The 11,839-nt window shown below is 59.9% G+C and overlaps 2 protein-coding genes across 2 annotated transcripts; one reads left to right on the top strand and one right to left on the bottom strand.

Moving 5' to 3' along the window:
* Window positions 1-2,086: 2,086 nt before the first annotated feature.
* Window positions 2,087-5,257, bottom strand: PSMD9 (proteasome 26S subunit, non-ATPase 9). The gene is given in 7 exon segments (XM_035565735.2): window positions 2,087-2,799; window positions 3,109-3,197; window positions 3,712-3,813; window positions 4,330-4,529; window positions 4,897-4,996; window positions 5,110-5,142; window positions 5,145-5,257. Coding segments are annotated over 7 exon segments (636 nt in total). The 5' UTR covers window positions 5,229-5,257; the 3' UTR covers window positions 2,087-2,771.
* HPD (4-hydroxyphenylpyruvate dioxygenase) lies at window positions 5,227-10,385 on the top strand. Its single transcript, XM_050714285.1, has 14 exons — window positions 5,227-5,262; window positions 6,307-6,333; window positions 7,018-7,080; window positions 7,644-7,748; window positions 7,918-7,960; window positions 8,032-8,114; window positions 8,267-8,356; window positions 8,460-8,563; window positions 8,652-8,729; window positions 8,875-9,037; window positions 9,170-9,241; window positions 9,659-9,781; window positions 9,902-10,018; window positions 10,184-10,385. Exons 1-14 carry the CDS (start codon window positions 5,227-5,229, stop codon window positions 10,292-10,294), a joined length of 1,215 nt encoding a protein of 404 aa, XP_050570242.1. The 3' UTR covers window positions 10,295-10,385.
* Window positions 10,386-11,839: the final 1,454 nt, after the last annotated feature.

Below are 11,839 nucleotides of genomic sequence, written 5' to 3'. Positions count from 1 at the left end.
CCGGTGCTCCTTCCTCCTCCTGGGCAGTAGCCACAGGGCCCTTGGAAAGGGAGAGAGGTTTGGGTCTGGGGCAGGAGCCCTTGGGAGGCTTCTTCCATGCCACTTCATCTTCTTTCGGGGCTCCAAATCAGCTTTTGCTTTTTCCCCAGGGCCCCCAGCTTTTCCTGTGTCTCCCACGCAAGGCACAAGCCCAGTTGGATGCTGCAGCCCCATTGGTTTCGTTTCGAGATAAGGTTTCGTTCAGCCCAGGGACGAGGCTGGGGTCACGTAACTCACCGGCAGCTCAGGTGCTCAGCAAATATTGATGGCTGGGCAGAGGCTATGGGAGCAGGCTCCAGCCCCGCAGAGCTTGTTTAATAACAAAAGTGGGAAAAGGGGGAGCTGAATGGAAACTGCTGCTCACCTCAGCTCTTGAATTTGCTGCTTCAAATCATCATCAGCTGCTGGTAGGGGTGTTTTGGGTCCCATGGGCAGGGTTGCATCAAGTGGGATGCAGCCCCATGGGTGCTCCCTTGAGTGCTGGAAACACTGCAGCGCAGCCTGCTCTGTCTCCCCAGGGGATGTTGGTGACAAACTGTGTCCAGGAGAAACCCCCCTGGTGCTGGGGTTGGGGTCTCTGCTTTCACCAGGTCCTGGCCTTAGACCCTGTGCCAGGCACGGCTTGCTGCAGTGTTGCCCTCACCTGCTGGGGCAGCATGGCTGCCTCCTGACGTGTCCGTCCGTCCTGGGACATCCCCTTGGAGGTAGCATCACTCAAGTCCATCCTCAGCTTCGGCCTCCTTCCGAGAAGCCTTCAAAGATTTTCCAGTCTGAAGCCCCAGCTGGAAACCCCCAGCAGGCAGGCTGGACACGGGCACTAAGCCAGGCAGGCAGCCTCTTTGTCTACAGCTCGGCTCTAGGTGGGCACCAGCCACAGAAAAAAAACCCTTCAGCCCAAGTCCAGCCCGCTGCAAGGACCCGGTGTCAGACCAGGGAGGCGCTGGTGTGGCCGGGACGAGTGAGAGATGCTCTACAGTATTTTAGCGCTGCTCTGAACTACGCAGCATCCCAGGTGCGGCCGCACAGCAAGCTGGAGTTGGGCACAGAGGGGACAGGGAACATGCGAAGCTTGGAAACAGGTCCCAGAGCTCCCTTCAGCCCCCGTAACGCTCCCGCCAAGCATGAGCCAGCCTGGCACAGCCCCAGCCCGGATCGGGCTCCCTCTCTGCCTGCCTGCTCCGCCGGGCACAGAGGTTTGCTCTCAAATGAGATTTTGCCACCGTCCCAGCACGTTATCTCTGCTTCTTGTGCTCAGCAAGTGGCTCAGCTCCAGCCTCACCTCTGGGTTTGAGCCAGCACCAAAGCCCCGAGCACACGGAGAGCTTTGGGGGCCCCGGGACAACCCCTTCCCCCAGCACCCCACGGGCAGGACCGCTGCTCCAGCACAGCCACGGCCCCACAGGACTTCCCCAGGCCCCGAGGGACCCCCACCAGCCAGGACCCTGCTCACCGTCACCCCGCTGCCGCGTCTGTTTGCAGCCGACTGCTGTTCCCTGGGCAACGGCTGCAACGGCTGCAGCCAGAGACAGCCTGGAAAGTGCTGGGAGAGGTGGCTTGTCCCCTCCTTGTCCCTTCCATGTCCTCTCCTTGTCCCCTTCTTGTCCTCACCAGCTGCCACAGAGAGGCAGCCCCGACCCCCTGCCCAGAGCACGACCCCCGCAGATGCTCAGCCCCTCGCCCTGCTCAAGCCCAAATCCTAAATCTTGCTCGTGGCTGTGACCAAGTCCCGCCGGCATCGCCAAGCCCCTTCGGGACCGGATCCGTACCTTGCCTGGGGAAGGGGACGAGGGATGAGCCCCGGGTGACAGATGTAACAGCATGTTCACTAGTCCACCATTTCAGATGTGGTTATTAGCATTTATAACAAAATTTCTCATTATGTTTGTTACTTATGCCCACAACTTGCTCACAAAGCACCAGCACTTGCCTGGGCTTTGGCTCCGGAAGGTCAGGGGATCCTGCTTTTAGGGCTGTGCAGATCTGCTTTTAACCTACCCAAAATGGCCCATGACGACTGTCTCAAAATAATAACTGCTACACAAAAACAGAGAGGCATTACTCAGTTTTATTGTTCTGGGGAGTTCCCCCTGAAGAGTTCATACACCCTAAAACCAAATCCAGCAAATAAAAAAATCAAGTTAGGAATACTTTTACACAGTCATAACTAAACAAAATACTAGGAAGTAAGACAAAGTAGAATTATAACCCCCCCATTCCTTATTTAATTAACTTAAAATAATTAGGCATTCCAAAAATTCTTTCATCGTATTTGGTAACTTCCAACAGCTGTTGCGATCTATTACTAGAGAGACAAAAAAGTGCCCCATGACTTTTTAGAATATTTTAAAAAGATGTTCATTAAGGAATTTTAAGGGAAGGAAAAAAAAAAAGGAATGCTCTGTTATCACCAAACACGAGTATTTTATGCTCTTCAGAATCTGTATCAAGGGAAGCCTGGGTCTCTCTCTAACCTCACTCCAAAGTGACACAAGGAATAAAAGATGAGAAGCCACATCCTGCAACTCTACGAGCTGCTCCTCATAAATCAGCACAATTCTGAATTGCGGTAAGGCCTTGCTCCATCCTTTTCATACTCTGCCAGCCTGGCACCTAGATCACAGCCTCCAAAACACTATTTCAGCAAAAATGAAGATTACAGGGGAAGTTTTCAAACCAGGCCAGAGTCCAAAAAGCAGGCACAAGCTTCATCTTTATTGTTTTCCAAGCAGTGGTCATCTTTGCAAGGGAATGATGTTGCAGCTGAAAAGTAAGAGTGTAGAAGGAAACATTAGAGGCTCACTTCTGAAAGAAGCTCGGAAGAACTGACACAGTTTAAATCAGGTCCACCACATCCCTCTTCCATTCGTTTCCTCTATCAGAGGAATTAGCCACTGAGATCTTCTGCCCCGCAGCTCATGTTTGATACAACTCGCCTCCCCGCCAACAAAACACATCACAGCAGGCAGCAACACACACACAGTGAAGCGCAGAGCTGGCCCTGCTGCAGGAGACTTGCTCTGAGCTGGGTGAAAGCCTCATCCACTCCGGTTAAATGAAATAAAAGCCTACCCCAGGAGGCCCTTCCCAGCCCAGCGCTTCGGAGTCAGCCCCAGGTGCACTTTCTTGCCATTGCGGATGACAGTCACACTCAGCAGTCTCTGGGAGGGGGGGAAAAAAAGGAAAGAAAGAAAGAAAGAGAGATGGCAACTTTCCATCACCGAGTCAACCCTCTTTTGTGGTCTTCTGCTGGAGCACCAGAAGAACATTAAAAGTACTTCAGCAGTTCTCATTCCCACCCCTTCAGCTAGATTTGAAAGGAGGGAGCGTTCAGCAGACAGAAAGCTCCATGAGATCTTTCAGTCCCACTAAAAATCATCTGAAGGCTGCGATAGCTTCTCTCGCCAGTCCAGAGGGCCGTGTGGGTGGTGTGGCAGCACAACAAACTGCTGTAGGCAGTCCCCTAGGGGTGGAGCAAGCAAGATGAGGCTCACAGCAAAGAGCACACACCTCTTTACTCTCTTCTGTCCAGGCAGGAATGAGCTCAGTGCTGTGAGGGAACAAGGCTACAACAGTGCAGGACTGAACCTGACACGGATCTGACTTCCACAGAACAAGCTACAGCTAGCCAATAGAGAAGGCAAGAGAACGCAGTTTCAGCAGAAACAAGCTCACCCCTTCGCTGTGCTGCACCACCGTGGCGATGTTCTGCAGGTTCTGGAAGTTGTGCACGTTGACAGAGCCAAACTCCACGATCTCATCATCGACCTGAAGCCCCTGGACAGAGAGAGAAGGAAGGAAGCTGAACATCTGCATTCCCTGAAGACAGGTAATAAATACCACTAGGGCAACGGAACTACATTACACCCTCTCCATGTTGTAAAGCAAGTACTCATTCCTGTGCCCTATTTTATGGGAGGAGAAACACTGATTCTAGAATGATCAGTAAGGCCCTGTATGAGCTGTGTGGTGCTAAGGCACAGCTGAGAAAACAATTCTTCTGGTTCCAGCAGAGTGACAAGTCGCTTCACAGGACATCCCGGTGACACTGGCACAGCCACGCAAAGGCAGCTCCCCCCACAGGAGCTTTCAAGGTTAACTATGCTGGTTAAGAAGGCGATTGAGCATTTGGTAAACACTTAGAATAAAAAAAACAGGGGGTGGGATGATAATAAATGGTGTCCCATGGCTTATTCCTGCTTGCTGACAAGAACATGGAGCAAGGCACCTCCTCTGTTTCCCCTGTGGGTCCGAGCGAAGCCTTCCCTGTGGCTGTCAGACCCACGGGCTTACCGAGACGCTCGCCGGCGACTCCGGCGTCACCGCGTTAACTCTGGCAAAAGCCTGGGGCAGGCTCTGGCTCTGGCTCTGGCTCAGCGCCTCCGCCAGCGCCTCCGCCTGGTCCTTGGCCTGCTTCTCCTTCTCGCGGGCGTGCAGCTGGTGCAGGGCCTCCTCCACCTGCTTCATCAGGGCCTTGTGATCGTTCTGCAGGCCTGCGGGGGGGATACCGTCAGCGCAGGGCGAGGCCCATCGGAGGGCTCTTTTTCAACACCTTCCCCCCAAAACCGGGATCGGGCACAAGACGATGGCTGGGGCACCTCGGGGACGAGCTGCGGCCACCCCCCGCACCCAGTGGGGCAGGACAGTCCCCACACAGACCTGAAAGCCACCCACATGGCGCGTGAACGGGGCACTGAAGGGGGGTGGGGGGGGGGGGGCGGTTTGTGGGGCCCAGGGGCGCCTGGAAATCCTCGAGCGAGCCTTTTAAAGCCTCACGCCCCGTTCAACGCCCAGCGGGGCCGCCCCAGCCGGGCGGGAGGAGGGGGGGGGGGGGGGGGGGGGGGGGCAGGCCCCACTCACAGGCGATGCTGTGCCGGGCCGCCCGCACCCGGTACACGTCGATGTCTGCCCGCGGGAAGCCCTCGGCGTCCACCAGCGGCTCGTCAGGGCCCACGCCGCTCTGCGCGGGGGGACAGAGGGGGGGGGGGGGGGGGGGACGGTCAGGGGGGGGCGGGGGGCGGTGGCCCCCCCTCCGGCCCCCCCCCCCCCCCCCCCCCCCCCCGCGGTGCTCACGTCGCGCAGCAGCTCGTAGCAGGCCCGGATCGGATCCTGGCCTCCAGCTCGTCCTTGCGACGCACCAGCTGCAGCACCGCGCCCGCCGTCACCGCGCCGCCGGCACCGGGCTGCGCCATGGCGGGGCCGCGACTGCGCCGGGACGGGGCCGCGGTGCGTCACTCGGGGGAGGGAGGGGCGGGGCTAACGGGAGCCCCGCCTTCGTGGGCGGGGTCGGGGAACGGGCGTGGTCGGAGAGTGGGCGGGGACAGAGCTAGGGGCGGGGTCAACGCAGAGGGGCGGGGTCAGGGGGCGGGTGGCGGGAAAGTGGGCGGGGTCAAAGAAAGGGGCGTGGCCAGCCGCCGGGTCCCCGCGGCAGGGCAGCGGCACCGCGGTGGCAGCGCCGTGGGGGGTGACGCAGGGGTGGCAGTGCCATGGGGTGACACGGCAATGGCATCTCCATGGGGTGACACGGCAGTGGCAGTGCCATGGGGTGACACAGCAGTGACCTCTCCATGGGGTGACACAGCGATGGCAGTGCCACCGACTGTCACGGCAGTGGCACTGCTTTGGGGGTGGTGACACAGCGGTGCCACTGCCTCGTGGCGATGTGGTGGTGGCCATGCCATAGGTGACACCGCGGTGCCATCGCAGTGAGGTGACCCCGGCCCCGCTGCCATCCCCACCGGATGTGCAGCAGCAGCGGGTGGCACGGTGCCACCACCCACCACCACCGCTCCAGCCCCATGCTGGTGCCACCAGCCACCGTGTCCCCGCTCCTGCCAGCCCTGCAGCACCGCTGTCACTGTGGCTGAGGAAGCCACCGAGTGTCCCCTGCCCCTGCACTGTGCGTGCACCCACGTCACCCTGGCTTGGCTGCAGCAGGGAGGTCACCAGGCACAGGAGGGGACCCGTGGGGCCAGCGGGACGCATGGGGACGGGGCAGCGCCCGGGGTGGAGCTGAGGAGGAGCCGTCCCTCGCCCCGCTATATCAGGCCCACGCACGGCATCCGCGCTCTCTTCGCCGCTGTCACATCGCCGGGTCGCAGCATGGTGAGGGTTGGGGCCAGACACCAAACCACGCAGTTTTGGGGGAATTTCGCCACCCTCCCCCCTCCCCCCCCCCGGCTCGACGCTGCGCTTGGGAGGGAAGGCGCAGGGGGAGCTGCTCCTCGGCTGCACCCCCGCTAACCTGCCCCTCTCCGGTTCTCTTTCCAGACGACTTACACGGACAAGGGAGAAAAGGTAGGTGCTGCCCCGCGCCGCTCCTGGGGCAAGGCTGACCGTGGGCCCCCCTCACGCTCGCTTCAGCCGCCACCTGCGTGGGCTGCAGAGGACAGCTCTGGTTGCTCGGCATGCTCAGCCATGACGCTTCCATGTTTCCGTTTCGGTGTGGTGGGACGTGATGGGCATCAGCGGCTGAGCCCGACGCCTCAGCACAGTCCCTGTTTCCTGCTCCGTTTCACTCCCAGTGCTGTCTGTGCCTGGCGGGGATGACACAGAGCAAAGGGGCTCGCTGCGCTCTGCCCCGCTTGGGTAAATTGTTAACAAAGGTTAACGAGGGCACCTGGCAGCAGCTGCAGGGCTGCAGGGTTTGTCCGCACACACACGCTCCCCAGCATCTCCAGATACTCTTTTCCCAGCTCTCTCCTCCCACTCCTCCCTGCCTTCCCTTGCCCCGGCCTGCCTGCCTTGCACTGGTGCTTCGCAAGTCCATGCTACCAGGAATTGCACCTGCAGAAATTGCATTTTTAGGAACTGCATCTGTAGGAACTGTGTTTGTAGGAATTGCATTTGTAGGAACTGAACTTGCAGGATCCGTACCCGCAGTGCCGCAGCCGCTGCCCTCCCAGCCCGGGCGAGGAGCAGCGCCGTGGCACGGCGAGGATAACCCCAGCAGCCAGGACAAACTTTTCCCCTTCCCTTTAGCCCCTGCGAGGCCGCTTCATCCACTTCCACTCCATCACCTTCTGGGTGGGGAATGCCAAGCAGGTAGGAGGCTGTGGCCGGCTGCACGTGTGGGCAGGGGCGGTAGGTGGTGGCCGTGATGGGGCAACATGGCCACTGCGGCCATTGGCTGCCGGGGGGGCGGCTGGTGGCCCCTGGCGCTGTCCCTGTGCCCGGCCCTGGCTCGGGGCCACGGCCTTGGGGCCCTTGCGCAAGGTGAGGGGCGGTGGCTGGGGGTGTGCGCGGGACAGGCCCCCAACGTGCAGATGAAAAGCAAAATCGTTGCGGCCCTGCCACGTGCCCCTCCGCCTCCCTGCCCGGCCCCAGCACCGGAGGGCTCTCCAGGCAGCGCTCGCCATGGAGTTTTGGGGTTCTTTGTGCCGCTTTCTTGTCCCTGCTTGCTCCTCCTGGGCTGCTCGAGGAACGTACCTGTGGGCGAGGGGCTCGTTTCAGCAGGCAGGGGCAGAGCGGGGCGGAGACAGATTCAGCTCTGTGCTGCTGGAAGCAGCAAACATCCCACGTGTGCACACACGTATATGCACACATGCACACACGTGTGCACACATGCCCCTTGCACGCACCGTGGTTTACCCGTGCTGCCGTGGCAGGCTGCCTCGTATTACTGCAACAAGCTGGGCTTCGAGGAGCTGGCGTACCGGGGGCTGGAGACGGGCAGCCGGGAGGTGGTGTCGCACGTCATCAAGCAGGACAAGGTACGGTGACAAAGCCCTGATGGCGGTGCCACCGCCAAGGTGCCCCGCGGTGACGGGGAGATGCTGGATGCGTGCCGACACTGCCCAAAGGCGTTTGCAGCGTTAAACCCCGCATCCGCGGCATGCATCCTATCACCGACCCCGAGCCTGTTGTCCTCTTCCTCTCCAGATCGTGTTCGTTCTCTCGTCCGCGCTCAACCCGGGGAATGAGGGTAGGTTTTGGGGGGCTGGAGGGGCCAGGCGGCGCGCAGCATCCCCGCTCACGCCCGCCGGCTGCCAGCAGAGATGGGCGAGCACCTGGTGAAGCACGGGGATGGGGTGAAGGACGTGGCCTTCGAAGTGGAGGACTGCGACTTCATTGTGAAGGTAGGCAGTGCCCACACGATGCAGCGGGGGCCCCGAAACGGTGAGTTTTGGAGGGGGAAAGGAGCGGCAACGAGCGGGGGCGGAGGGTCCTGGGGCCGTGTCCCCCCAGGCTCTGGGCGCTGCGGCAGGACGGGCGCTCTCCTCCTGCCCAGAAAGCCAAGGAGCGCGGAGCCGTGGTGGTGAAGGAGCCCTGGGTGGAGGAGGACAAGTTCGGGAAGGTGAAGTTCGCCGTCATCCAGACGGTGAGTGGCAGGGGGTGGCAGTGCTCAGCCCCCCCATCCGCAGTGGGGTCTGTGCACCACAAGGTGCAGGGCAGGCACGGAGCCGCTTCCCTCCCCGCTGCAGTACGGCGACACCACCCACACCTTGATAGAGAAGCTCAACTACAAGGGGCTCTTCCTGCCCGGGTACCACGCACCCCTCTTCAAGGACCCTCTGCTGCCCAGGCTGTGAGTAGCACAGCGTCCCAGCACCTCCCTGCAGCCCCCAGGGCCCCCCCGGCCCCGCTGAGCGCTGCCCTCGTCCCCCTCCCCGCAGGCCGAGCGCCAAACTGAGCTTTGTGGACCATGTGGTGGGGAACCAGCCTGACCTCCAGATGGTCCCGGTGGCCGACTGGTAAGAGTGGGGAGGGCTGGGAGGAGGCGGCACCGCTCTGCTGGTCTCACTGATGTTTGATGCTGAGGGCAATTAATCCAGAGCAGGGATTCATTAGTGCGGGGATAGAGTGAGGGGCTTCCATGTGCCCCCTGTGGCCCGGCAGGTACCAGAAGAACCTCCTCTTCCACCGCTTCTGGTCGGTGGATGACAAGCAGCTGCACACCAAGTTCAGCGCCCTGCGCTCCATCGTGGTCACCAACTACGAGGAGACCATTAAGATGCCCATCAACGAGCCGGCGTTCGGCAAGAAGAAATCCCAGATTCAGGTGAGCACGTGGGTTGATAGGTCACCGGCAGGGCTTTGGCAAAGAAAAGGGACAGGACCAACGGGGCAGTGGCTCGCTGGTTGTGTGCCGTAGCCACAAAACACCACCAGCACAGTGAGATTTTCCCCACAGGAATACATCGACTACTACGGAGGGGCCGGAGTCCAGCACATCGCGCTGAACACCTCCGACATCATCTTGGCGGTGAGTGCCACCACGGCAGCCCTGTCCCATGCCTGAGCACACTTGGGGCTGCATCACGGGGCAGAAGTAGATGATGACCCCCAGGGTGGGTGGCGAAGACCTGGGCTTTGTGCCGTGGTTGTTTCACAGACAGAATTAATGGAGCAGCTCATGGTGCCAGGCTGGGCCACCACAGCGCATGGTCTGCCTGCCCCTGGCTCCTCTGCAGGCCAGAGAGCCTCTGGAAGCATCGGGGGCATCCTTGCACGGTGGCCAACCCCCACACTGCTTGGAGAGGGCACCTGGGGCCCAAAGGGAGAGGGTGGGACAGGGCCTATGCTCCGTTTGGGGCCAAAGCCATGAGAAGATGTCACTTTCCTCCTGCCACTGCCTGTCCCCGCGCACCCACCCCATGCTCAGCTCTCCCCCGCCCTGCAGATCACCAACCTGAAGCAGCGCGGCATGCAGTTCATGGACGTGCCGTCCAGCTACTACCAGCTGCTGCGGGAGAGGCTGAAGGCTGCCAAAATCAAAGTGAAGGAGAACATCGACAAGCTGGAGGTGGGTCGGGCCGCAGCTGGGCCGGTTCCCCACGGCGTCTGGCAGGGCCGAGGGCCGCGTGGAGGCACCTCCGTGCTCCTCGGTGAGTCTCGGAGTTCTCTTCCTATTGCCTTTCTCCAGGAACTGAAAATCCTGGTGGACTTCGATGAGAAAGGCTACCTGCTCCAGATCTTCACCAAACCAGTTCAAGACAGGCCCACGGTCTTTCTGGAGGTCATCCAGCGGCACAACCACCAGGTAGGCCGGAGGATTTCACTGCTAAATGCAATAAAGCTGGCCTCGGTGGCGAGTGACAGCCTGGGGGCCTCGGCAGGGCCTTGTGCTGTCACACAGCCAGCTCTCATGGTGCTGGGGCCTCGTGGAGCCCAGCACCACGTCCAGGTAACGCTGTCTTCCCCGCAGGGCTTCGGCGCCGGGAACTTCAAGTCTCTGTTCGAAGCGATAGAAATCGACCAGGACGCACGAGGCAACCTGACGGTCCTGAACCCCAACGGGGAAAGCGAGCGCATGTAGCGGCAGAGCGCGCCCAGCCTCCGTCACCGGCCCCTAACGAGCTGATTCCCTAACGAGCTGATTCACAAACGAAATGGGGACCCGGCCGATGCTTCAGTAAATAGCCCGGGGAAGTCGCTGCCAAGCTGGCGACGTGCAAGGACTGATCCTGACCCAGCCCAGGGACTGCCCTCAGGAGAGGGGACGTGGGAAATGGTGACAGCGTTTCACGAACCAGCCTAACCCAACCCAAGCCACCCAATTCCTGACACAGGACACGTGCCCAAGGTATGCAGCTCTGGAGGAAGACACAGGAAACAACTGGAGCACTTAAACCCCATCTACATGAAGTTTTCCATTAATTTTAGCTATGCGGGAAGCTGAGAGAGGAAAGCATTCAGGGATTTGCCTCTCTGCGTGTCTCTTTTTAATTATTATTACTTGTAGGTTCAATCTTGGATTTGAATTTCCTGAGAGTAAACACATGATTTTGGGGTAGCTACAGCATTCTGGAATGAGATGATTGAATGTACACGTTTCAGCCTTCTTGCCCCTGTACCCCAGTCTTGCTCTAGTACCTGTAAGCTCTTGAATTAACGAGGGGCTGGGGTTTTCCAGTGCTTCAAGAAGCAATCGCTGCGTTTGTGGCGATTGCCTGGCTTGGTCCTGGCTGCAGGTGAGGACTCCCCTTGGGGCATCACCCTGGGCACCATCACAGTCCTTTGCAAGGAGGCTTTCCCCACTGACACAATAAAATCCGTTTCTGTCACAGCCTGAGTGCCTGGTAAGTCTGTGCTGCCAGGGCTGCAGGCCCCGTGCCCGCCGTGGCTGTGGGGCATCAGGGAGGAGCCGAGGCTCCAGATTCAGCAACAGCCTCGGTGTTGCCACAGGAACCAGTGTCCCATGGCAGGGCCAAGTGGCCAACACCACCCAACCCAACCTGCCTCGCTACTAAAGTACCTGCAGATCCCAACTCCCACGCAGATAAGGAAAAGAGGTGCAAACAACCTTGACTGCTCCCTGAGGACCTGCAGACCTCAGGATGCACCAGTTTAAGAGCACCGCAGGCTGCCTGGTGGCCCGGGTCTCCCTGCTGTCACTCATTTGCCCCCCAAATCCAGCTCCTGTTGCTGCTCCTTGCGTTTCCCAGTGCGGAAGCTGCTCAAAGCCTGAGCCAAGCCCCCGGCTGATGCTGGGCTCCTGGGACGTGATGAGAGCCCATCCGCAGCCCGAGCCCCTGCCTGACCCAGCCACCCCCTGGCTGAGCCCTGCCAGCAGCGGCCCTGCGCTGTCCGGCTTCCCATTCCCTGCTGCGGCTGGGGAGAACAGAGGCAGAAGGTGCCAGCAGCCAAGGCTCTCTCCTGCCGGTTCATTTTCCTCCTCTATCAGCTGCTGCATTCATCCCTGCCCTGTGTACCCCGTTTTCCAAAACTCAGAGAAGCCACAGTGCTGCTGCACCTCTCTTGGTAGGCTAAGGGCTTTCACCTCCACAAAGTAAAGCAAAGCACAGCAAAAAAAAATAAAAATAAAAAATATATGAAGCCAGGAAAACTGACATGGTCAGAG

The sequence above is a fragment of the Cygnus atratus genome, chromosome 17 (genome assembly GCF_013377495.2).
Source record: "Cygnus atratus isolate AKBS03 ecotype Queensland, Australia chromosome 17, CAtr_DNAZoo_HiC_assembly, whole genome shotgun sequence".
In the NCBI taxonomy this organism is placed as follows: domain Eukaryota; kingdom Metazoa; phylum Chordata; class Aves; order Anseriformes; family Anatidae; genus Cygnus; species Cygnus atratus.
The sequence above is the reverse complement of the archived record's forward strand: the minus strand, read 5'-3'. Positions and strand labels throughout refer to the sequence as shown.

What these genes read in the sequence shown, in the direction of transcription:
- HPD (XM_050714285.1), top strand. Translation starts at nt 5,227, where the DNA reads ATGGCGGGGCCGCGACTGCGCCGGGACGGGGCCGCG. An exon ending in GACCCTCTGCTGCCCAGGCT is followed by an intron (nt 8,564 to 8,651) that starts GTGAGTAGCACA and finishes CCCTCCCCGCAG; the next exon opens with GCCGAGCGCCAAACTGAGCT. An exon ending in CCTCCGACATCATCTTGGCG is followed by an intron (nt 9,242 to 9,658) that starts GTGAGTGCCACC and finishes CCCGCCCTGCAG; the next exon opens with ATCACCAACCTGAAGCAGCG.